The following is a 24,373-nucleotide window of genomic DNA, read 5'->3' on the forward strand; positions in this document are numbered from 1 at the left end:
GCGTGTAGCCGCGCGGCACAGGGTTTGAACTGCTGGCATTTAAAAATGGCGCCGGCCGGCTTCATGCAAATAAAGCCCGGGAAATTCATATCCCGGGCTTCATTTGCAAGTGCGGTATGCCTACATTACCCTCCTAGTTCGAATTAGGAGGGTAGTGTAGACATACCCTTCCACACAAAAACAACAACAAATCTGAAGGAAATAGATTTTAAAAAGTTTTCTTGGAATTTTCAAAATCCCATTTGATTCCCAATGAAAATATTTGTCTGGCTGCCATGCAGATGGAAAGAAAGGTTTTGCTTTTCGGTTTTCTCCCTCTTTAACCCCTTTTCTCCTTCCCACCACCTGGAAAAACAACCCCCTCTCCCCCACTGTAATATATCGAGACAGTCTGGTGGCCACTGAGAGGGTCGGATCAGGGAAAATTGCTCAAATCCAGGGCTACTTACAGTCCTTCCCTATAAGACAACAAACCAGTCACCGAGCACTGCAGCTGCCATGCTAGCCAGCAGGAAGCCTCACAAAACCCCTCAGATACCCCAGTGTTCCCTGCGCCACAACCAGCCCTGATCGGTACACAGGTGAGAGGTTATAAAAGCAACCTCACCAACTTCAAACTGGTTCCCCCAGTCCCAAAGGACCAGCCACAGCCCCAGGTCAGTTTATACTCCAGATCTTACCCCAAAGAGCTGCTAGGCCTGTTCTTTGGCATCTAACAACGAAAGGTTTAATAATAAAATGAAAGAAAAGGCGGAGAGTGAGATTGTTACAGAGAAGGGGTCAGGTCAACCCCCAAGTGCTTGATGCAGGCTTTTAGCCCAGATATAATAAACTTCTAGCTCAGCAGTCTCCCGTGCACATTGGTTTTCTGTCATGAGCTTGGGTTGTGCTCAGGGCTGCATTACCCACTAGGCAGACCACGTGCCTAGGGCACCAGCAAAGCAGGGGCACCAAAAATGAGATTTGACGGTACAGTATTGTTTTTATTTTGAATTACATATGGGGGGGGGGGGGCACCATCATCTTTTCAGTGCTCAGGGCCTCTAAAGGTCTGAATCCGGCCCTGGCTGTGCCCCCAGAAAGCTCATGATGCCATCTACATTTTTTCTTAGTCTCCAAGGTGCTGGCCCCAGACATGGACAATGTTTCTTTTTGAGCCCATTGCACACCCCCCATACAACCACTAAATTGACTCGGCTGGGCCCTGCGTGTGGAAGGACCCCCCCCCCCCCCCATCCGGGGCCGCCCGCTGTCGCTTGGGGGGAGGTGCTGGGGGCGGGGGTGTCTCCCAGCGGCTCGGTCCCTGCGCTCCCGCAGGGCAGGCTCGGTCCCCGGGAGCGCAGCGACTGGGGCTCAGAGGCGGCGGCCGCCAGAGGGCCCTGGCTGCGGCTGCTGGCTGCTCGCTCGCGTCTTCCTCCGCTTTATCTGCCGGGGCCCGAGCTTCCCTTCCCGGGTCAGGAGCTGCCGCTGCGTCCGCGCTGCGCCCCGCGGGGAGCCCCGTCCGCTCCCCAGCGCCGCGCGGCGCCCGGCCCGGCTGGAGCCAGCTGCGCGCCCAGCCCCGGAGCCGCAGCCTGCAGGTGAGGGGCGCGCCCCGGGCACAGGGCCGGGCAGGAAAGTGATTCTCCCCCCTCCCAACACTCCTCGCCCCAGCGCTGCTCCCGGAGGTCGGGCGGGGGCTGCGGGTCTCAGCGCTGCTGCGCTACCGTCCCCCCCACTCCCCTCCGGCTCTGCCCCCCGGAGCGCCTGCAGGAATCGAGCCGGCCCCAGGGGAGCGTCTGGGCCGGGCCGGGCGGGGCCGAGTCTGGTGGGGGAAGGAGAGGTACTGGCAGCAAGGGCCGCAGGAGAAATTCCGGTAGTTGAGTCCTGTGGCGTCCCCATGTCTCATTTGCTTCAAGAAATACTTGCGGACAGGCGTCCTCTTTTCTTTGTAGAAAGCGTTCTTATTCCCAGAGCCCAAAAATTAAGCGTTTGAAGTTACACCACGGAATGGCGGAACTGCATTTAAAGGTTAATAGCAAGAGTGATTTCGGTAAAGTCCCAAAGAACAAAGGGGCTGTGATTGGTGGAGAAAGAGAGATTTGGGGCCGGGGGAAGTCAAAAATAAGGAAACTACTGGGTTTATGAAACAAAATACAGGACTATGTAGCACTTTAAAGAATAACAAGATGATTTATTAGGTGATGAGCTTTCGTGGGCCAGACCCACTTCCTCAGACCAAATAGTGGAAGAAAATTGTCCCAACCATATGTACCAAAGGATACAATTAAAAAAATGAACAGATATGAAAAGGACAAATCAAATTTCAGAACAGAAGGGGGCACGTGAACTGTCATTCATGCTTAAATTCGACACTTTACGCCTAAGTTTGAATAAAGACTCTAATTATCTTACCCATTACAAAGCTAGCTTCCCCAATTATCACCTCTAATATCATTAGCTCACAGACATTTACCTCCCCCCTCCCATCCCCCTTCTGTTCTGAAATTTGATTTGTCCTTTTCATATCTGTTCATTTTTTTTAATTGTATCCTTTGATATACATGGTTGCGACAATTTTCTTCCACTATTTGCTCTGAGGAAGTGGGTCTGGCCCATGAAAGCTCATCATCTAATAAACCATCTTGTTAGTCTTTAAAGTGCTACATAGTCCTGTATTTTGTTTCATAAACCCAGTAGTTTCCTTATTTTTGACTTCCCCCGGCCCCAAATCTCTCTTTCTCCACCAATCCATATCTATCTATCTATCTATCTATCTATCTATCTATCTATCTATCTATCTATCTATCTATCTATCTATCCCCCCCACACCCATCTATCTATCTATCTATCTATCTATCTATCTATCTATCTATCTATCTATCTACTAGATTTACCCAGCATTGTTTGGGTCCATGTGTCATTTCAATCAGTGCTCTTGGGGGGGGGGGGAAAGCTGGGGGGAGAGGCTCAGGATGCAGACTGCCCCAGAAAGAGAGGGAAACCACAGCCCGCTATCACTGCAGCAGCTTGGGGCCAGGTGAGAAGCCCCTGTCCATGGTGGCTGCAGCTCCAGCAGACACAGCCGGGGGAGGGGTGCATGTCCCCCAGCTAGGGCAGAGCCAGGTTTGTCTGCCCCCTTGTGCTTGCCAGCCAGAGGGTGGAATGCAGCAAACTGCACTTTCTCCTCATTCGCTGACAAAGGGGAGCAGCCAACAACATCCCAGTAAGAACGGGTGGGGCTTCAGCCCTCCCTCATCCCCCCTAAAAGGTGCGTGGGGAGAGGAAGACTCAGGGCTGGAGCAGTCTGGGACAGGGGTCGGGGGGGAGCAGCCAACTCCTTTCACCTGCCTGGTGGTTCTGTCTCTTTTCTGTAGGGTTTTCTGAGAAGCGGTCCCATTCTAGGCACATCCCGTTGTCCTGGCACAGACCAGCCCTGACCCGGCTTGAAGTTATGATCAGAGGAAGTTGTGTCCCAAATGTGGTGAGCCAAGCTCTTACCTTTTAAGAGGAGTTCTTGAACAGATGCGCACATATAAAGTACAGTGGAGAGAGGAGATAAATACTCTCACCCTGAAACATATAGTGGCTCTGTCTGTCTGTCTGTCACTGGTAACAATTGGCTCTATCAGCCAGGAGTTCCAGACACAGGTGTCTACTGGACCAGTTCACATGCCATAATTAGTGGTGTGGCTTTCAGGAAGAGCTCAGCAGTCAGAATCTGCCACTGAAGTCTGTGGCATTTGTTTCTTGGTTTGAGAGCTTGATGTATTAAAACAAACACAAAACACAGAGGCCCGTTTCTACAATTGATACTTGTATAAAGTGATGTTGGTTTTTTTTAAATGCTAGCCCACGGCCCAGCCCTTTTCTCATTTGACGCCTGATGCTGATATGCTACTAGATTTTAAGGGCCCTTTAGGACTGTTTAGTGACTCTGACCTGCAGCATCACACTGGCCAGAGAATTTCACCTCCTGATTCCTGCATCCAGCTCAATAATGTGCAATGCTTTAAAGATGCTGTATGCCCCACTTTCCACCAACTTCCTGGGCCAGCTCTTAATAACCCTCCCTGATAAAAATGCAATTTCCAGTTTCAGTTTGTCGTTGTCTGCTTGATTCTGTGTTTTCAGAACTCTTCTCATTGTCTAGTTGCTCCCAGAGCATATCAAGTCCCTGCAGAAATAGATTCAACTCCTTAAGTCTCTCAATATACGGCAAGTTTCCCAGACTGAAGTATTCTTGTGCCTTTTTTTTTCCTGAACCCTTTCTGAGCTTTCAAAAATATGGATACCACAATTGGAGGCGGTATTCCAACGGGGGTGTCTCCAATGCCATAAATTGGGGTAACATCACCTCTTCAACTCTAGTACTCCCTGTCCTCAAAGACTGCATTCGGCCTCTTAGCCACAGACCACATTGGGAAAGCATGTTTGTTTCATTTCCCCCACGACCTCTAATGCCTGTTTCATTAGCAGAAGTGAGACATTATAAATCTGTGCTTAATTTCCCTCCTTTATTCACAGGTTGTTTCCAGGCCATGCCTGGAGCTTTCTGCTGGGTGAACTCTGGCACACGATCCAAAGTAGATGATCAGCACACCTGTTTTTATTGTGATCCTGTTTGTTGTTCTTATGGCCAAGGATTTCAAACCGGACAGAGTGGCTAATGCTTGGACTCTCTTTATTTTTTATTTCTGGCAGATGGTGGGACTGTGAGGGAGAAGGAGGAGGCCAAATGTTCTGAGGAAGGGGGAAAACTCAGGAGATGTTGCCAAGTGGATCCAAAGTGAAAGTTTCCCAAAGCCCAGCCCCCTGGAACTTGGACAGGAATAAGTGCAGGCAGAGGAGTGCTCCAGCGGAGAGAGGGGTAAACACCAGCATTCCCTGTAAGTTGAGTGCTCGGGCAGCTGCCCAGGAAAGATTCCAGTGCTGCCCAGCTGATTGCCAGAGTGCCCAAGTTGGCACCATGAGTTTCTACTAGTGGTGCACATCTGCACATGCCTCAGTGCATGTAACAAAATTTATTCCACACATGGATGGAAAAAAATAGAGAACATTGCAGGCAGCTCAGAGATACACATGGATGGAAAAAATTAGAGGGATCCTGCAGGCAGCTCAGAGACATCATTTTCTGCCACAAGGGAGAGAGAGAGACGGAGCCCGTGTGCTGACTGAGGCGTGAGCCTTGCTCCAAGTTCAGACCTTTCCTGCTGCCTGGAGAGAGAGTCCGAGACTGTACTGATCACGCCAAAAGTGTCGCTGCCCAATCAGCTCTTACCCCACCTCAGAGAAGCTGCGTGGGACAGGAACCCTGTGGGAAATTGATCCTTCCACACTCACTGCCCCCGGGGAGCAGAGACCCCGCCCTGCTCCAAAGGAAACATGGAGCATTTGTGCATGGGAAGCAGGGTGGGTGGGCTTAGGACTAATAGCCTGTGAGCACAGGGGCTGGATGGCTTGCGTGTTGGGCAGATCCTAGGCAGAGGGGGCAGGTTCCTAAAGGGAGCTGGCTGGAGTGAGGGGGTTGTGGGAGCGGACAGCACAAGGTGGGAGGTGAGCTGGGGGTGGGGTGGCCCGTTTTTTCACTGTCTCTGTGATGTGAGCTGTATAGACTCCGTACAATTCTAGCAGGAAAGGCTTCCGCAAACAGGCGCGGCAGTGGGCGGGCCCCAGATAACAACGAGTAATTTGCTGCTCAGTTTTAGTCTCTACGGTGCCCCAGGACTACTCCTGGTACAGACAAACAGAGCGACCCCTCTAAGATTTCTTTGCAAATAATTTACTCAGAAAACATTCCAGCTCTCTTCCTGCTGGAGCCAGCAAACTGCAATTCCTCTGGCCTGATGCCTGTGTGAAATCACTGGACACATTTTTTTTTTTGGTGGGGGTGTAATTCTTAGGATGGATGGTTTGTTATCAGCAATATTTGATGGCCCAGTCTCAGCTGCTTGGGTGAGTGGTGATTGGACACATAGAGTTTTCTCCGGTCCCTGGCACAAGAGGGAAAACTCATGCTGAGTACAGGGGCTTGAAGAAGTTCTCATAGGGAGAGAGACAGGTCAGCAGGGTAGGAGAGAAGTGGATTGGGACAGTAGATCATTTGCAACCTCTCCCTCAAGGCAACATTGGCTTCCCCTCCGGATAACTGAGGCTGCCGCCAGATTCATTGGCTGGACGCAGGCTTTCAGTGCCTCTTTCTCTTGCCATATTTGCACCCCGTAATCTCAGGTGCGACCGGGGTCCTCTCAGAGTGTGTCTGTGTCAGGGCTCCAGTGGGGATTTGGGAGCCCTGTCCCCGTCAGGATCTCAAATAAAACGGTGGTTACCGCCCACGAGCGCACCATGAAGAGGAATAATCACAGCAGCAGAGGCTGGAGAAACTCGTCCACCAAGCAGCCACGCTTAAGCCCCCGGCAACATGCAGCCAGCCTCAGCCACAGTGCCGGCCTAGGGCTGTCCTCACAGCCGTGCCTGACTGCCAGCCGCCGGTCACCCCGATCCACCAGGCAGAAATACAGCTTGGCTGAGCCCGCCGTAGCTGGTGTCCTAGGGGAGTCAGACACCGGGGCATCCCTCTTCCTCCCAGAGGGGGTAGCGCAGGTTGTCAAGTCGGAGGCCGATGAGGACGGAGCCAGCGTGGCAGGGGAGGCAGGCTCGTCCGGGGGTGACACACTTTCAGGCTATTCCTCCGGGGTGGACGGGGAAGCTCCTAGTGAGCCAGCGACCCCGGAGGGCATGGAGGAGGAGGAGGACGAAGAAGAGGAGGAGGAGGACGAGGAGGAAGAGAGTGATAGGCTGGGGCGCCCTAGCCCGCAGGAAGGGGGCGCCCAGCATCCGATGCTGATTGCCTCGTATTTCACCGGTGTCCTGAAGCCGGGTGATCTGCCCCTCTGGAGCGGGGGCGACCTTAGTGCCGGGGCGCGGGCGAGCACAGGGAGCGGCAGGGCTGAGCGCTCATCCCACGGCATCGGCCCCCTGGCCACCTGCCTGCCTGCAGCAGCCACGCAGGGCCCTGCGCCCCGGAGGTACCACCGGCAGAAATCGTGGGTGTGGGAGTATTTCTCCATTGACCCCGGCAACCCCACCCGCGTCACTTGCATGATCTGCCAGCAGATGGTGAAGCGCGGGACGGACCCCAAGCGGCTGGGCACGTCCTCGCTGGGAAACCACATCAAGCACAACCACAGCGTCGTCTACATGCGTCAGAAGCACTTGGGGGGCCCGCAGCCTGGCGGGGCAGAGCCCCCCCATGCACCACGTGGGGCTGCCCCGAAGTGCAAGCAGCGGAGTGGCACAGGCCGGGCCCCCCCAGTGCCCAGGGCACCTGGGAGCATTTACGCCCAGCTGTCCCTCCAGGAGAGCTCCGCGAGGGGCAGCAAGTACCCGCGGGCCCACCCCCGGGCTCTGGCACTGAATGCCGCCTGTGCCAAGATGCTGGCCCTGGACCTCCTGCCTTTCTCCCACGTGGAGGGCGAGGGCTTCCGGGAGATGATGGCGGTGGCCGCCCCACGCTGGCAGGTGCCCAGTCGCTCCTTCTTCTCCAAGAAGGCTGTGCCGGAGCTGGGCCGGGCCGTGAAGACGGCGGCGCTCCAAGCCCTGGGGGGCTGCGAGGGCGGCCGCGTGCACCTGGCGGTGGATGTGTGGACGGGCGGGCAAAGCACCGACTACCTGTCCGTCAGCGCCCACTGGGTGAGCATGAGCAACAGCAGCATCTTGCGCCAGCACGCCACCCTCACCCTCTGCGGCCTGGAGAAGCCGCACAGCCCTGGGCAGGTGCTGGAGCGGCTGCGGGGGGTCGTCCGGGAGTGGCTGCTGCCTCTCTCCCTCTCCTCGGGCTTCGTGGCCTCGGACGACAGCCAGAGCGTGCGCCGGGCGCTGCGAGACGGCGGCTTCCCCCGTGTCTCCTGCCTGGCACGCTGCCTGGGCCGGGTGGTGCGGGAGTTCCTCCGCAGCAGCGAGGAGGTGGAGCGGGTGCTGGCGGCGGCGCGGACGATCTGTGCCCACGCAGGGCGCTCCGCCGCTGCCCGCCACTTGCTGCGGGAGCTGCAGGCGGAGAATCAGCTGCCGCGGCGCCGGCTGGAGAAGGAGGCGGGGGCGCAGTGGGGCTCCACCCTGCACATGCTGGAGCGGCTGTATGAGCAGCGGGCTGCTGTCCAGGCCTTCTGCCTGCGCCTTTCCACCCCGCGGGATGCTGGGCTGCACCCGCCCCACTGGCCCCTCGTCCGCACCTTGTGCCAGATCCTGCGGCCTCTCGACGACGCCACTGCGCTGGTGAGCGGGGCCGAGGCCAGCCTCAGCCAAGCCATCCCGCTGCTGTGCCTGCTGGAGAAGAAGCTGCTGTCGCTGGTGCGGCAGTACGAGGGCGAGGGCGAGGAGACGGGCCAGGTGCTGGCCCACGGCTTGCTGCAAGCCCTGCGGGGCCACCGGCTGACGGCGGAGATCCGCACGCAGGAGCATTACATCCTGGCCACCTACCTGGACCCCCGCTTCAAGAACAGCATGGCCTCCTTCCTGCCCGAAGGGGAGGGCGGGCTGCCCCGCTGGACGCAGCGGCTCGTCGACGAGGTGGCCCAGAACATCCGGGTGGCCCGTGACCGGCGACAGGCCCCGCAGCAGCAGCAGCGCGAGGGCAGCCGGGGCCGGTCCCTGTGGGACAGCTTGGAGGACTTTGGCCTCATCCGGGCGGCCCCGGTGCTCATGGACTCCGCCAAGGCCCAGGCGGCCCAGATGGTGGAGGGCTACCTGCAGGACACCGTGGTCCTGTCGGCCAGCGCCGAGCCCTTGCTGTACTGGCAGCTCAAACGGGACGTGTGGCTGCCCCTCTTCCAAGTGGCTGTGCAGCACCTCAGCTGCCCGCCCTCCAGCCGCTACGCCGAGCAGCTCTTCGCCACGGGGGGGGCCATCGTGCGGAACAGGCGGGCAAGCCCGGCCACCGGCAGCGTGGAGAGCCTGGCCCTCATCAGAATGAACAAGCACCTGCTCCCACGGGCGTGCCAGGGGCGGGAGCATGCAGCCAGTGGCAGGGACTCGGCCACACAGGACGTGGAGGAGGAAGACGAGGAGGAGGAGGAAATAGAGGAGGAGGAGGAGGAGGAGGAAGATGACATGGAGGGACTCTGATCCCTGATGCAAGCTCCTTAATGCTCTCGGGTGCCAGATTCATTTGCACCGAGCACCAACATTGTCTCTCTCTCTGGAGACCAGCTTTCATGCCGGGATGGGGGTGGGGCGGGTGAGACAGGGGTACAGAGCACAGAAACGGGCCAGTCACAATCTCATTCCTCCCCGGCTTTGCTTTTGCTGGCACTTTGTGGACATTTATACAGAGCTTGGCAAAAGGTTTTGGTCAAATAGTTCACACTGAAAGGGCAGCGTGGGGCAACGCGTGGCAAATTCAGGTCACGTTCAGCAAATGGTTTCAGCCGAATCAAAACCAATGAGTCAAAATGGTAGGAGGTTTTTTTTGACATTTTGAAAACAAAATGTTTTGACTTTTCATTTCAAACTGATGCTTCATGCGACATGTTGCTGGATTTAGTTTAACACTTGAGAATGTAATGGAAAACAGAAAAAAAAAATGGTGGCAGCTTAAGCTAAATGTTTTGCTTGATTAGAAATAATTTTTTTCTGATTTTTTTTGGGGGGGGGGAGTTCTGTTATGGTTGTATTCGGCTGCATATTTGTGTCCAGTGCTGGTGGGACGAGTGGTCCCATGGTTTTCACTGTACCTACCATTATCCCTCTCATTGTATATCTGTGTATATATGTAGATGTGTGCATAGATAGATCTATTTTGCAGTGTTTTAATCTGTCATGGGAAAATGTCGAGTTGGAATTTGCTGACAGAATCCTTCAATGTATGGGCATTCATTTGCATAAACATGTGACCAGCCACAGTCCTGCCACTGGTTTGGCCTGAACGGTCAGGAGTCCAAGAATGCCTTAGGGGAGGAAGGTGGGGTGTGAAAACAGCAAAGCCAATTACCGCTTTAGAAGCTCTGCATTATGGGCCTCCTGGCCTTTGATTTACAAGGCTTCAGCTCCCTGGCTGCAGGAAAACATGTCCTAGAAGGGATGAGATTCTGGAATCTTTTGGTGTGCGATCCCTGTGGCTGGTCTCTGAATTGTCTGAAGAAAATGAGCCAGAACTTAAGGTTGATATTTTCAAAACCTGAGTGATTTAGATGATGGCATAGAGAGGAGAATTATGAAGTTTGCCGCTCATACCAAGCTGGGAGAGGTTGCAAGTGCTTTGGAGCATAGGGTCAAAATTCAAAAGGATCTGGACAGACTAGAGAAATGGTTTGAGATCAATAGGATGAAGTTTAATAAAGACAAATGCAACATGCTCCATTTAGGAAGGAACAATCAGGTTAACATACGGAATGGGAAGTGACTGTCTAGGAAGGAGTACTGCCAAAAGTGATTTAGGGGTCATAGTTAACAACACGTTAAACATGAGCCAACCATGTGACACTTGCAAAAAGAAGCAAACAGGATTCTGGGCTGCATTTACAGGAGTGTTGTGAGCAAGACACGAGAAGTCATTCTTCCACTCTGCTCTGATTAGGCCTCAGTTGGAGTATTGTGTGCAGTTCTGGGCACTACGTTTCAAGAAAGAGGTGGAGAAATCAGAGAAGGTCCAGAGGAGAGCAACAAAAATGATGAAAGGCCTAGAAAACATGAGCTATGAGGGAAGGCTGAAAGAATTGGGCTTGTTTAGTTTAGAAAAGAGAAGACCGAGGGGGGACATGAGAGCAGTTTTCAAGTATCTAAAAGGGTGTCACAAGGAGGAGGGAGAAAAATGGTTCCCCTTGGCCCCTGAGGACAGGACAAGAAGCAATGGGCTTAAACTGCAGCAAGGGAGGTTTAGGTTGGACATTAGGGAAAACGTCCTACCTGTCAGGGTGGTGAAACACTGGAATAAATTGCCTGGGGGGGTTGTGGAGTCTCCATCCCTGGAGATATTGAAGAGCAGGTTGGACAGACACCTAGCAGGGATGGTCTAGATCAGGGGTGTCCAAACTTTTTTCAAAGAGGGCCAGATTTGATGAAGTGAACATGCGTGAGGGTCGGCCATTTTGCCTGACATTCTTTGAACCATTAAAATTAAATGCAAATTAACTATTTTATGCAAAGTTTATTGCAAACGGCATACTTTTCATTTTGTCACATGGATGACAAATCTAAACAGGTGTTAAATCACTCTGCCTTTCATATCTGAAGGCCAGATGAAAAAAAAATCCAGGAAGCTGAAATATATGTCAGGAACATTGTAAAGTACATTACATATTATTGGTAATAAAGGTTGTCTGTCAACTTTTAAGTTCAAAAAATATGAACAGGAACATAACACCAAGTATACATGTTGTGTCCAAATATATTTATAACTGATTTAGACCAACTGACATTAACTGAGATTTTACAATGTATTCATCTCAATACGTATGGATTCGTTGGGGGCCTTAAAAAATAGATATTGCCAAATTACCTGTGGGGCCGTATTAAACCGGAACACGGGCCGCAATTGGCCCACGGGCCGGACTTTGGACATGCCTGGTCTAGATGGTGCTTGGTCCTGCCGTGAAGGCAGGGGGCTGGACTCAAGGTCTGTTCTAGTCCTAATGTTCTATGATTCCATGATGCCAATTGGGGGTCTAACGGTGACATGTTTGAAAGGGTCTAAGCACGAGTCTGGCTGAGTTTCTGCTCCTAACGCCTGTAGATACTTTTATTCAAGAAAATGAATTCAGACTGGGGCAGGGCTACAGGGATGATCAGGAGAATGCAGACACTGACTCCCAGCAGGCGATCAAAGAGCTTAGCAGAGCCACGGCCGAGGAACGGGGATGCAGTTGCTCTCCCTAAATGTAGCCGGGAAGGGAGAGAAGCTACCAAAGCGAATATACAGACCAAATGGGGATAAATGGCAGCGAATGAATTCCTGCTGGAAATGAGGAGGCCAGTTCTAACCAAGAGTGGAGTGAGCTTCCTATGAGCATAGTGATCTAATTGGGCTGCCTGCAGGGTTACCAGGTGGCTTCAAAACAAATACCAGACACACTTGATCTCAGATGGTGAGGGGCTGGCTGGGAGGAGGTGGGGAGGGAACCGGCCGGCAGGAAGGAGGGCTGGTTGGGGGAGCAGGGCTGTCCGGGGGAGGGGAGCAGGGGGAGAGAATTGGCCGGAGGGGAGCGGGACAGACCCGGGGTGCATGCAGATCCCGGGGTGCTGCCCATCCTGCACACGGTCCCGGGGAAGCATGAGGGAATCTGGCCCCAGAGAGTCCCTCCCGCCCTGGCCCGCCCCACCTCCCCCGTGTAGTTGCGTACTGCCTGGCTGGTAGACATACTCACATAGTGTGAGCGTTTCTACCAGCCAGGCAGTTCGCAACTACATACTGATACTCATGATAATAATAAAACGTATCTAATTAGAACATACCGGACATTTTATATCAAATACCGGACTGTCTGGTTCAAAACCGGACACCTGGCCACCCTAGCTGCCTGTGTAGCATGGGGCTAGTCTCAAGGACCCCCCAGGCCATAGACTCACCGACTCAGAGGGTTAGGAGGGACCACAAGACCCAGCTCGTCTAACCCCTGCCAAGGTGCCAGGTCTGTCATGAGTGAATCAGCCCAAACAGATGGTGCCAGCCTCTTTGTGAACTCCTCCCCCCCAGTGAAGGAACATCCAGGAGATGTCTAAATTAGGAAATTATTTGAAATAACAAAATTCGAAATAACTCCCGACATAACGGTTTCAAAATCAGCTTATTCCCCAAGGCAAGCAGGAGTACAGCTTTCGAAATAATGGTAGTGCATAATAAGGACGCTCCACTTATGATGTCAAATTAGGGGATGGGGGGTTATTTCAGAACAACTCCCTAGTGTAGAGCAGGCATGGATGGTCGGTAGGGAAGGCACAGTTGTCCCGAAACTACCTCCATGACCGACTGCCTAAGGCTGAGGCGGCTGCCAGGCTGGAACTGTGGCGCGGGTCGCCTGGCTCTACCCCCCGTCCCAGCCCCCGGGGAAAAGCAGTCCAGCTCAGCAGCCTGGCCGCTGGGGGGATAGGGTCACGGTGGTGCAGCTTTCCCCTGCCACTGGAGAGGGCTAGGCCAGGGGCATCACGATAGCCCCAGCTCGCCACATGGCCAGGCAGGATCTGGCTGGGAGGGGGTGGGGCTTGGCTCCAGGGGCGGGGCCTCGGGCATAAGGAGCAGGGCTGGGTCTTGCCTGCCTCAGCTGGGCTTTCCCCCGATGCCCATGGACCAGGCACAGACTCCTGAGGCCGCTGGTCCATCGCCTGACTGGTTTTAGTTAGGAAGTTTGTCCCGCGATGTAATCTGCAGCGTCTCTGCTGGTTTGCGCCCCCTCCACAGCAAGCCAGACCAGCTTTGCTCCGCCTTGTGTATGGCCGCCTTTCGACTAGTGGCCTTTGTGCCTGTCCTGTAGCCGTGCACATGGCTTTTCCTCACTAAACACAGCCCATTTGTGCAGCCTTTGTACGTCATCCCTTGGCTCATTTTTCTTGCCCCACAGCCTTTCTCTGCACAGTTCACCGGAGTGGCCTACCCCACGCCAAGCAGCGCGAGCCTGTCTCCGCCTGAGCCGTGCATGCGAGGCCTCTGGTGATGTCACCTAAAACTGCATTTCCCTTTTCGGCACAGCCAGCTCATGCTGAGGTCCGGCTCCAGCACAGCTACAGAGCCTTTCCAGCCATGCTGCTGCCAAGCCTGTTCGTGCCCCTCCCCCGGCCCTGGCGCTGTACGTGTGCAATTGCAAACGTGCTCAGTAGGCTTCCTTTCTGTGAACAGTTGACTGCACCGCTGTATGATTATGGAGGTGCCGAATTATGGAATCAGATGCATAACGCTGGACACCAGTCTGTGACACTACTGGGTGGGGCATCTCCCAGCAATGCGCTTGGTGCTGTGTGCATAGTGCGTGTGCTTGCTGTGCAGTGCTGAATGGGTTCCTCCCCAATCATTTGCATAAAGGGTAGCTATTTGAAAGGCGCAGGCCTCCACCCAAAATACTTTAGGACCATAAATAAAAGACGGTTATTTGCTTTAATTTTGCATAAGTCCTGTGTTTGCTAGTGTCCTGTGAAGCCATTGACCCTGAGATAGTAGCCTACTTATAAAGCAAGATTCGGCGCTGCGCTCTTTTGCTTGCCACAAACAGGAGTCTCATGTCACTTGCCAGAAATGATCTTTTCTGTGCCTTGCTGTCCAGAAGCCACCTGGGACTCTAGGCGCTATGGCGGGAAGTGGATGGCTGAAGTGCGCCTAGTACAGGGGCAGGCAATACTCTTTGATGGTTGGGGGGGAGGCGCATGCCAAGAATTTGGAAAGGGGTCAAGAGCTGCACTGTCTGATAGTCAGGGAGGCGCTGCAGGGTCTAGGATGGAGGGTGGGTGCAGAAGGGCACGTGGGGCAAGAGCTTGGGCTGCAGGAGGGCGTCTGGGGTCTAGAGGGGAGTTTGGATGATTGTGAGCTAGGGCAGAGGATAGGGGTGCACGGTCTGGGAGGGTGCATGGAGGCTGGATGCTGTGCTGGGGTGGGTTGGGCCAAGATGTGCGCAAGGGTGTGAAGGCTCAGGCTAGACCAGAGGGGTGGGCATGGGGACCCTTTTATGTGTCAGAGGCTGCTGACCCACAGAACTAGCAGTGGGGGGGCCGTAGACAAGTGAGAGGCAAAGAAGAAACAAACAAAAGCCCTGCACTGACTGAGAAGGAGACAGACACATTCTCCTCGCACACCAGAGCTGGGGGGCCGGGGGGGGGGGGGTGCTGAGCCTAGTAGAGTGTCTGTGCTCCAGCCCCGTGTGGGGATAGCGGGGCAGCTGGAGGCCAGCGTGAATTCCCCAGTGCTGGGGGGGACGGGCCCTGTGTCTTGGGGGCTGGAGCCAGACACGCCGGGGGCCTCCGCGCCTTAGGGTTCCCACCCCTTGACTAGACAAAAGAAGCTGATGCCCTGGAGCCATTTCCCCCACATTGTGTCCCCTGAGTTGTGTTTGTTTTATGGCCGCAGCACCTGGCCCGGTCTGGCTCCAGGCCCCCAGGCAGGATTGTTACCCCTTCCACAGCTGGGGCATTGAGAGCGGCAGAGGCTGGTGCTGGAGGCAGGAGCTGAACACAGTTCCCCCCCCCAGAGCCCTGCCACCATGGGCCCCGCAGCTGCTGCTGACATACAAGCAGCCGCAGCCCAACATCCCCCCAGCGGTGACTTTCCCTCTTTTTCATCCCTAACCTGGGCCCAGGAGTCAGCAGGGCCGTTGCTGCCCGCCCCCCCTCCCCCCATTCAATGACATTAGGGTGTAATGCAGCCCAGTGCAGTAACACCACCTCGGAACGGGGGCACATAACCCAGCCCTACAGGGGGACACGAGCCGGGAACGCAGCGACACTGGAAAGGGGCTAGTAGGGGACGTACTGGACAAGCAACTAACATGAGGTTTCCAGCGCAATGTGATCCCAGGGGAGTCGGGAGCTGCTATTACCTCTGAGGAGCCCAACACTAGAGTGTAAGAACGGTCAGACCAAAGGTCCATCCAGCCCAATGTCCTGTCGTCTGACATTGGCCAGTACCTGGTGCCCCAAAGGGTGTGACCAGAACAGGGAATCAAGCGATCTCCCCTGTTGCCCGTTCCCAGCCCCTGACAAACAGAGGCCAGGGACACCATTCCTGCCCATCCTGGCTAATAGTTATTGATGGATCTGTCCTCCATTAATTTATCTAGTTCTTTTTTGAACCCTGTTAAATTCCTAGCCATCACAATATCTTCTGGCAAGGAGTTCCACTGGTTGGCTCTATGCTGCATAAAGAAAAACTTTGTTTTAAACCTGATACCTATTCATTTCATTTGGTGACCCCCTCTAGTTCTTATGTGATGGGAACAAGTCAATCACTTTTCCTTATTCACTTTCTCCTCACCAGTCATGATTGTATAGACCTCTATCCTATCCCCCCTTAGGCTCCTCTTTTCTAAGATGAACAAGCCCAGTCTTCCTAATCGCTCTTCATATGGCTCCTGTTCAACGCCCCTAAAACGGCATCTTGTCCTGGTGTCCTCAGTTTAGACGAGCATGTGACAAACTGGAGTGGGTGCAGAAACGGGAGTCGATGCCCTGTGATGACATCATGCAGGAACTCAGGCTGTTCAGCGGCTCACAAGCTGTGCCATGGGTCCCCAAAGTGGGTCATGGCCCTGTTCCAATGTGGGGTCATCAGGCTGGATGAGACTTGCTGGGGCCCATGGCTGACCCCTGAGCCCCACTAACCGGGCCAGGGTCAAAGCCAGATTCCAAGGGATTTAGCCCTGGGTGAAAGGCTCTCTGCCTAGGGCTACAGCTTTGCCCTCCAGAGTGGCAGAGACTAAGTGGGGTCAGGCCCGCTCCTGGGCGCCTCTCCAGCTGGGATCCCCACCCTGCCACTGGCCTCACTGCCACTAGCTCAGCCGGGGCTCCCTGGAATCTCAGTTTTCCATCCTGCAACCTCTGGGCTGGGTCGCTCCAGCTGGCCCCACTGTTGCCAAGGCGCTCTGAGGTTCCTGAGCTCACCTGCCTTCTTGTTCTCTGGGGCTCCCCCACTTCCCTGTCCTGCTGGGACAGATCCCCTGGTCTCCCCCAGACAAGGCACCGAGTTGGGGTACCCACCCCCCCTGCAGCGCAACGTAGACACTGAACTCAATTCAGTGCTAGGAGGATGCAGTTCTAGGACATCCAAGAAACCAACCCACAAAAGGGATCATCCCCCCCAAATAGACCTGTATTTCTGTGTGTAAAAGTTTTACACAGGGAATGCTCATGAGGCTGTTCGCCCGCTTGATCAATGAGAGTGACTATGCAAACTGATTGCTCCCCCCCAGCTAACAATTATTTACACCTGGCTTGAGAGTAAACAAGGGTGTTTTTATTAAGCACATACAGCAGGAGTTAAGTGATGCAAGTGAAACCAGACAGAACAAAGTAAGTTACTAAATTAAAATGAAAACACATAGCTAGTTCTAATTCACTAAAAACTTATTGCAAGCGGATTTCTACCCTAAAGAGCTGCTCTCGTTTCAGGCATAGTCAGAGACAAAGCCTTCTACTCTGACTTGGGTCTTCAGCCCTCTGCGTGTATCCTTTTGGAGTGTGTCAGGTAAGCAGAAGATAAAGGGATGATAGCTGCCCATTGCTTAAATAGACTTTACCCCAGGTCAGGAATCTTTTGTTTTACATCCCCCTTCCATGGAAAAATACCAGGGTCAAGTGGTGTGGTCACATGTCTTAATAATCCAATCACCTTTGGACTCACAGGACAAACGTGCCTGTTTACAAATTGTTAAGTTTACTACCGAGGTGTTAAGGCTTTGCGCGGGGAGGGGGGTGTAGGGGAGGATGCCTCCAGTAATGATTCCCTTTAGCACATTTAAAACTATACACAGTCTCATACTTCATATTTCTAACTTCTCACACAAGACTGATACATGCACCAAAATAGGATCTCCAGCTCCAGCCGAGTCTAATATTATAATTGATTGGTTTTCCAGTCCAAAGCATCACCCAGTTATGCGTATTTGTAGTCGTAAGCCAATTGCCATGAAGCTGGATTCAGAGCAGGAAAAAGGCACATTCTACCAGAGAGGGTGACTAGGTGGGAAGGAGCTGTGAGATGAGGGAGGAGAACAGAGACTTGGGGGGAATGTGCAGGATGGGAGCATTGCCATGGACGGGTATAAGCTGCTCAAGGCAGACCAGGAGGGGGAGAAAAGGTAGAGGAGTTGCACTGTATGCAGGAGAGCATTAGGATCACTCAGGAGAGAAGCCCATTGAGAGTCAGTGGGTTCAAATTACAGATGAGAGTAATGAGGGTGATGTCATGGTGGGCGTCTGCTATCAGTCGTACCATCCGTAGGATGAATCGGAGCAGCCACCCCAGCTCCATGATGTTGGGGGTCCCGCGGTGGCTGCCCCAACCACCCTATGGATAGGAGTGACTGAGGGGGCTATAGGGCCCTCCATAATCCCCCAGGCTGCATTGCTCAGGGGAGGGGTTTGGGGAAGGCTGGGGGCGGAGCAGGGGTGGGGCTTGGAGAAGGGATGTAGCAGGGGCAGGGCCTGTGGAGAGGTTGCCCCAGGACCCGCACCTGGGGCGGAAGAGTTGTACCAGGCCCTGCACCCCCTTCAGGACGGCCCTGTCTGCTATAGACAGGGAAGTGATTATTCCCCTTTATTCGGCTCCGGTGAGGCCACATCTGGAGCATTGTGTCCAGTTCTGGGGCCCCCACTACAGAAAGGATGTGGACACAATGAAGAGGGTCCAGCGGAGAGCAGCCAAAATGATTAAGGGTCTGGATCTCATGCCTTACGAGGAGAGGCTGAGGGATTTGGGCTTGTTTGGTCTGCAGAAGTGAAGACTGAGGGGGGATTCGATAGTAACGTTTAACTCCCTGAAGGGGGATTACATAGAGGATGGAGAGAGGCTGTTCTCAGTAGTGACGGATGGCAGAACAAGGAGCAATGGTCTCAAGTTGCAGTGGGGGAGGTCTAGGTTGGAGATTAGGAAAAACTATGGGTGGTGAAACACTCCATCCCTGGAGGTGTTTAAGTCCCGGCTTGACAAAGCCCCGGCTGGGATGACTGAGTTGGGGCTGGTCCTCCTTTGGGTGGGGGTTGGATCAGTTGGCCTCCTGAGGTCTCTTCCAGCCCTAATCTTCTTTTCAGTCACCACTGGAACGAACTCCCAAGCAAAGTGCCCATTCTCCATCTCTTGATGTCTTCACATCCAGGCTGGTGCCTTTCTGGAAGGGATGCTTCAGCCAAACCCAAAGCTCCTGGGCGTGATACGGATAACGGGGAGAAACGTAAAGGCCTGTTTAGACAGGTCAGAGTAAAGGGCCTAATGCTCCCTTCCGCCCTACACTCTCTGACTCAATGATCCATCTCTTGGACGGACCGAATTCCAAGTCAGCCTCTCCCGCTCGACCGGCAGCCCCAGCGGAAGGAAAAGACAATAGAAAATCCCCACCTGAAGGTCACAGGTGACTGAAGCTGTCTCATGGCCCAGCCAGCTGCACGGGAAGGCCCAACTGCTCCCTCTATATCATCTCAGGAAACTAACATTTTAGGGCCTGGGCTTGAGGAAGAGATTTGGGGCAGGTAGCTGAGCAGGAAACAGCGGATAAGAGACAGACTCGGGTTTCCATTTAATAACGATACTTTACAAAGGTGCACGTGACACACATCCAGCATCAGCGGAGCAGGACGAAGCAGAGCGTCGGCAGATACTAGAAGAGCATCGGCGGCGTCTATGCAAAACAGAAACCCTAGAGGAAGGGTACGTTCGGGCTGAGCAGAGAAATCAGGGTTTGGAGCAGGTAATGTGTCTGGCGGCTCTTGACTGCCCTACAAGCAGGCACCAACCATACTACAATGGGGGTAGTTTACACAGCACCTCATTTCGGTGTCATCCCTGTTCCCTGTGCTCATAACAGTCCAGATCTCAACAATGATGCAGGCTGGGGTATTCCAAGGTGCAAGAGGCTTTTCAATAGAACGTTCTCTATAAAGCGTCCTGTATTTAACATACTTTGCAACTACACACGTGGCATAAACAACATAGACAGCGGGGAGCGCCCACACACCCAGACTCCCAGGGAGCAGCCGCTCCAGCTTTGGTCTCTGGGATTCTGCAGGTGCATCCCCTGAGCTGACCCAGGGGTGCAAAACCACAGCAGCATCGGGCTCCCTGTCCTGGGGCAAAGATGCCAATTAATGGGCCAGGCATGATATGAGGAGCAGGGTGACGATGGCTGGTGGGTGGGGTGATCGAAGGGGAACGTAACCCACCTCAAGGCACTTTGCTCCCACCTGGAGAATGGGGGAATCCCCAGGCCCTGGCTCCAGCATCTTCTCACTTCGGCTTCGACGCCAAGGCAAACTGGAGCTGGGGGTGATTTGGGGCCCAAAGTTTCCATCACTGGAGATTCATTTGCCTGAGGATGGAGCTCAGAGCCACATGCCACGGGCAGGCTGGGGGGCCAGCAACATGGGGTGGGGGAGAACCTATTTACACAGGAAAGCAGGAGTGAGAAACCTTCTTTGCTAAAGGCATCAGCACTGATGGATCTGCCCATGTCGGGAATCAGTGCTGGGGAGAAGCCGAGCTGAATAGCCCCTTTGTACCCTCCCAGCAGGGACAGGAAGAGCAAGCTAAACCCAGACCAAGCCCCCAGTTTCATAGCTCCAGATGAAGTCTACAGGGCTTCCCTGTGGTTTGGGGCGTTCAGATCTGCAGGGCTTCCTATGTGCCTCCTTTCTCTGTGGACTGTGTGCCAGGGGATCAGTTTGGTGGTATCCACTCGTGCTGTACACACCAGGCAAGCTGGGAACAGGGCTCCGCTCTCCGCCTCCACTCATCCTTCCCGGCCAATGACCACGTGAACCAAGTACGGAACCAGCTCTCTGCTGAGCCCCAAAGACCCGTCTCTTTATCTTACTGCTGTCCTGTGCCCTGGCTGTACCGTGGTAAAAACGACAGTCAGATCTCATCCTACAGGGCTTCAGCCGCTCCTCCGCAGGGGCCAGAGATGAATTTTTCCCCCGATGCACCAGTGGCCAGATGTATCTGGGTTTCTTGTTCATCTTCCCTGAAACCACAAGTCCCAGGACAGGGGAAGTGAGCCAGTGCTCTGAGGCAGCCAGATTCTCTCTCTAGATGCCTGGCTGGTGGCCTCGCTCGCATGCCCAGGATCAGACTGATATTCGGATGTGAGGTCAGGGAAGGACAGTCCCCTGGTGCAGAGACTTGGGGGGGTTTCACATTCCTTGGTGGCCCAGGGGATGGATCTTCCGCTGGGATCATCTCTCACCACCCATTGCAGGGGGTCCCTCGGTTTCTCCTGCTGCCTACTCGGACTCACAAGAATTTAGCCTCTTACGAGCTAAAAGTTTAAAGTAACCAGCCTTGATATAGTGACATTTGAGTGAGATTCACGATACAGGGGCTCAGACAATCTAACTCTTCCCTATTCTCTGTGCAGTGATGGTTGTTCCCTGGGTCTAAGTGCATTAGGCACCCAGATCCCATTGGCTCTTGGGAGGCAGGGAGCCTCTGTTGTGTTTGTGCTGCACTGAGCACAGAGACTTCCTGTCCGTGATTCAGGTGGCTGCACACTGCCACATCACAAAGAATAAGTAATACTCAGGGAATTTGAGCAGTTAATTCCTTACTGCTCTAATGAGACACACAACCCACGCCCCAAGCTCCCTGTGGCCCAGTCTTACAGGTCTCAAGACGTAGCTCCATTCTGCACCACAACGCCTAGCTGACTTAGGAACCTGGGTCTCATTGTAAGACAATGGGGATTTGCTATTGAATCACGCTGGGGCTTGTGAAAAACTTGGTTCCTGGGCTCTTAGCTCCCCGCTGCCCAGAACCAACGAGATCATTTCAGTATGTCTGGCTGGGGTAGGGCCACAAGGGCAGGAAGGACACGGGGTTCTCCCCAGAGTGGGTTCTCTCGTGTCTCTTGTGGTGGGAGCTGCGACTGAAGCTTTTCCCACAATAAGCACATGCATAGGGCTTCTCGCCTGTGTGGATCCGGTGGTGCTGGGTGAGGGTGGATTTGTCAGTGAAGCTTTTACCGCAGTCAGAGCACGTGTAGGGTTTCTCTCCCGTGTGGATCCTCTGGTGTCTGATCAGGTTGGAGCTGACGTTGAATCTTTTCCCGCAGTCGGGACACTCGTAGGGTTTCTCGCCCGTGTGGATCCGCATGTGTTTGACCAGGTCCGAGTTCTGGGTAAAGCTCTGCCAGCACTCGGCGCATGTGTTGGGGATCTCGATGGTCAGGTGTTTTTTCTTAGATACTTTAGTTTCTTTCACCTTCCCAACAGTGGCACTTTCCTGGTGGGTGCTTTTGTCCTGCCTCTTTGCCGGAGGGCTCCTCAGATGTTTCTTGTGCTGGGAGCTGCGGCTGAAGGTTTTCCCACAGTCGATGCATTTGTAGGGCTTCTCACCTGTGTGGATGCGCTGGTGCTGAGTCAGGGTCGACTTGTCTGTGAAGTTTTTCCCGCAGTCGGAGCAGTTGTAGGGTTTCTCCCCTGTGTGGGTTTTCTGGTGTCGACTCAGGTTGGAGCTGACACTGAAGTTTTTCCCGCAGTCGATGCATTTATAGGGCTTCTCCCCCGTGTGGGTTCTCTGATGGTTCAGAAGGTCTGAACTCTGGGTGAAGCTTTTCCCACACTCGATGCAGATGTTCAGCTTCTCTCCTGCATATGTTTTCTGGTGGATGACAGTGTCTTTGCTCTTCCTCACGCCTCTCCCTCGGATGGCAGATTTACCCAGATTGCTCTTCTGTAGCTTGTCTGACTTCTTCTGATTCTTGAGGGACTTCTTCTGGCTCAGCCCCTGTGAAACGTTTCCTTTGGTTCGCTTCGGAGGCATCTTGTCCTCAGCTGCTTTTTACCAGCACATGTGGATGAAGAGGTTTCCTGCTTGCTCTTGCTCACTGTGCTATCCCCTGCTGGAACAGAAAGAGAGAGTCATTCCCTGTGCCGGGGGAAAGGGTACCAAAGAGCGGGAAAAGCAAAAGCAGCACCACCACAATTCAAGAATTTGTGGATAGATAATGTTAGACTTAATTATGGGGCAGCTTTGGCCCCGCTCACCAAGACTCAACCCTCTGCCAAATTCTTAGCCTGCCTCTGAAGTCACAGTGTCTGATACAAACACTGCCAAAGAGCAGGCTCCATGGAGTCCGGAGAGGAGCAGGCTATTAGGAAAAACTATTTCCCTAGGAGGGTGGCGAAGCACTGGGCTGGGTTCCCTGGGGAGGGGGTGGAATCAGTCCCGGCTTGACAAAGCCCTGGCTGGGATGATGGAGTTGGGGCTGGTCCTGCCTTGGGCAGGGGGCTGGACTGGATGACTCCTGAGGTCTCTGCCAGGGTTCTATGGTCTATGAGCCACTTTGGGGGCGCTTCCTATCTTGACCCTGTCCCTACATCCCCCCAGCAGCGCGGGACCAGGCAGGGCCTGCCTTTTCCTCTCCCCGCTCCTCCCCTCGTCCCAGGACAGTCACTGCCCCGGGGGCTGCAGAGAATGGGGCTGGGTAGGGCCGGGAGCCGTCCCCCCCCGCCCGGCTCTGCCCTCCCGCCTTTGCCCGGGCGCGCCCCTCACCTGCACACTCGGGCTCTGGGCGCGCAGGGAGCGAGCTGGCTCCAGGGGCGCAGCGGGGCCCGGGCTGAGGCGCGCAGGGCCCAGGGCGCAGCGGGCGCAGGGGACGGGACGGGGCTCCCCGGGGCCGGCGCACGCAGGCAGCGCAAGGCTGACCCGGCAGCTCCGCCCCGGCCCAGTCGAGCCGCGGCACCAAGAGCGCGGAGCAGCCCCGGCCGCCCCGAGCTGCCGCCGGCAGAGCCACCTGGCGGCCACCGCGCGGCAGATCGCCCCCTCCCCTCCTCTGGGACGGGTCTGGCTCTGCCCACGGCGGGGACCCGTCGGTTCTGCAGCCTCCCAGCGAGGCGCCCAGCCCCGGCCGATGGCTTCGCCTGGCTCTGGCGGCCTGGGCAGGGCTCCCCGACCGCCCCAGGGGGTCCCTTCCCACTGCCCCGATAGCCGGGCTGGAAAACAGCCCTTTGGGGGCTCCCCCGTTACAAACCTGCCCCCCGGCCTGCTGCTGTGCTGGGTGGGCTTTGGAGAGAATCCTAGAACACTAGAACTGGCCAGGTCAAGTCCAGCCCCTGCCCTGGCGGCAGCACCAAGCACCCTCTAGATCCCTGTTTCTCAACTTTTTTTATATAAAGTAGCCATCTTTCAAAAAAAAAAAAGTACCCCCCCAGTCAGGCACCCCCATCCTCCTCCCACTCTAACCCAATGCCCTCCCCTCCCCCAGAGCCAGGCACCCCCATCCCCCCACTCTAACCCAATGCCCTCCCCTCCCCCACAGTCAGGCACCCCCATCCCCCTCCCACTCTAACCCAATGCCCTCCCCTCCCCCAGAGCCAGGCACCCCCATCCTCCCCCAATCTAACCCAATGCCCTCCCCTCCCCCAGAGCCAGGCACCCCCACCCCCGCACTCTAACCCAATGCCCTCCCCTCCCCCAGAGCCAGGCACCCCCACCCCCACACTCTAACCCAATGCCCTCCCCTCCCCCAGAGCCAGGCACCCCCACCCTCCCACTCTAACCCAATGCCCTCCCCTCCCCCAGAGCCAGGCACCCCCATCCCCCCCACTCTAACCCAATGCCCTCCCCTCCCCCAGAGCCAGGCACCCCCACCCCCCCCTCTAACCCAATGCCCTCCCCTCCCCCAGAGCCAGGCACCCCCACCCCCGCACTCTAACCCAATGCCCTCCCCTCCCCCAGAGCCAGGCACCCCCATCCTCCCCCAATCTAACCCAATGC

General features: G+C 54.9%; 3 protein-coding genes across 6 annotated transcripts in view; 1 reads left to right on the forward strand and 2 right to left on the reverse strand.

The window, feature by feature from the left end:
• LOC106731297 (uncharacterized) overlaps positions 1–24,373 on the reverse strand; it is a 146,749-nt gene that overhangs the window by 81,684 nt on the left and 40,692 nt on the right. The window lies entirely within an intron of this gene.
• Positions 1,235–11,111, forward strand: LOC106731406 (zinc finger BED domain-containing protein 6-like). Of its 3 annotated transcripts, none has more exons than XM_075913555.2 (3): positions 1,235–1,577; positions 3,354–3,460; positions 4,681–11,111. In XM_075913555.2, the coding sequence occupies exon 3, from the start codon at positions 6,322–6,324 to the stop codon at positions 9,097–9,099; it is 2,778 nt and encodes a 925-aa protein (XP_075769670.2). In that variant the 5' UTR covers positions 1,235–1,577; positions 3,354–3,460; positions 4,681–6,321; the 3' UTR covers positions 9,100–11,111. The 3 variants fall into 3 exon arrangements, with proteins under 3 accessions (XP_075769670.2, XP_075769672.2, XP_075769671.2); XM_075913556.2 differs by lacking the exon at positions 1,235–1,577 and adding an exon at positions 1,597–2,007; XM_075913557.2 differs by lacking the exon at positions 3,354–3,460.
• LOC142823164 (uncharacterized) lies at positions 16,879–23,393 on the reverse strand. 2 transcript variants are annotated; one of them, XM_075913731.2, is made up of 2 exons: positions 23,150–23,393; positions 16,879–22,493 (listed from the first exon to the last, which is right to left on the reverse strand). In XM_075913731.2, the coding sequence occupies exon 2, from the start codon at positions 22,415–22,417 to the stop codon at positions 21,425–21,427; it is 993 nt and encodes a 330-aa protein (XP_075769846.1). In that variant the 5' UTR covers positions 22,418–22,493; positions 23,150–23,393; the 3' UTR covers positions 16,879–21,424. The 2 variants fall into 2 exon arrangements, with proteins under 2 accessions (XP_075769846.1, XP_075769845.1); XM_075913730.2 differs by having other exon boundaries at positions 16,879–22,496.

The sequence above is a fragment of the Pelodiscus sinensis genome, chromosome 19, assembly GCF_052426305.1.
Source record: "Pelodiscus sinensis isolate ZL-2025 chromosome 19, ASM5242630v1, whole genome shotgun sequence".
NCBI classification, from domain to species: domain Eukaryota; kingdom Metazoa; phylum Chordata; order Testudines; family Trionychidae; genus Pelodiscus; species Pelodiscus sinensis.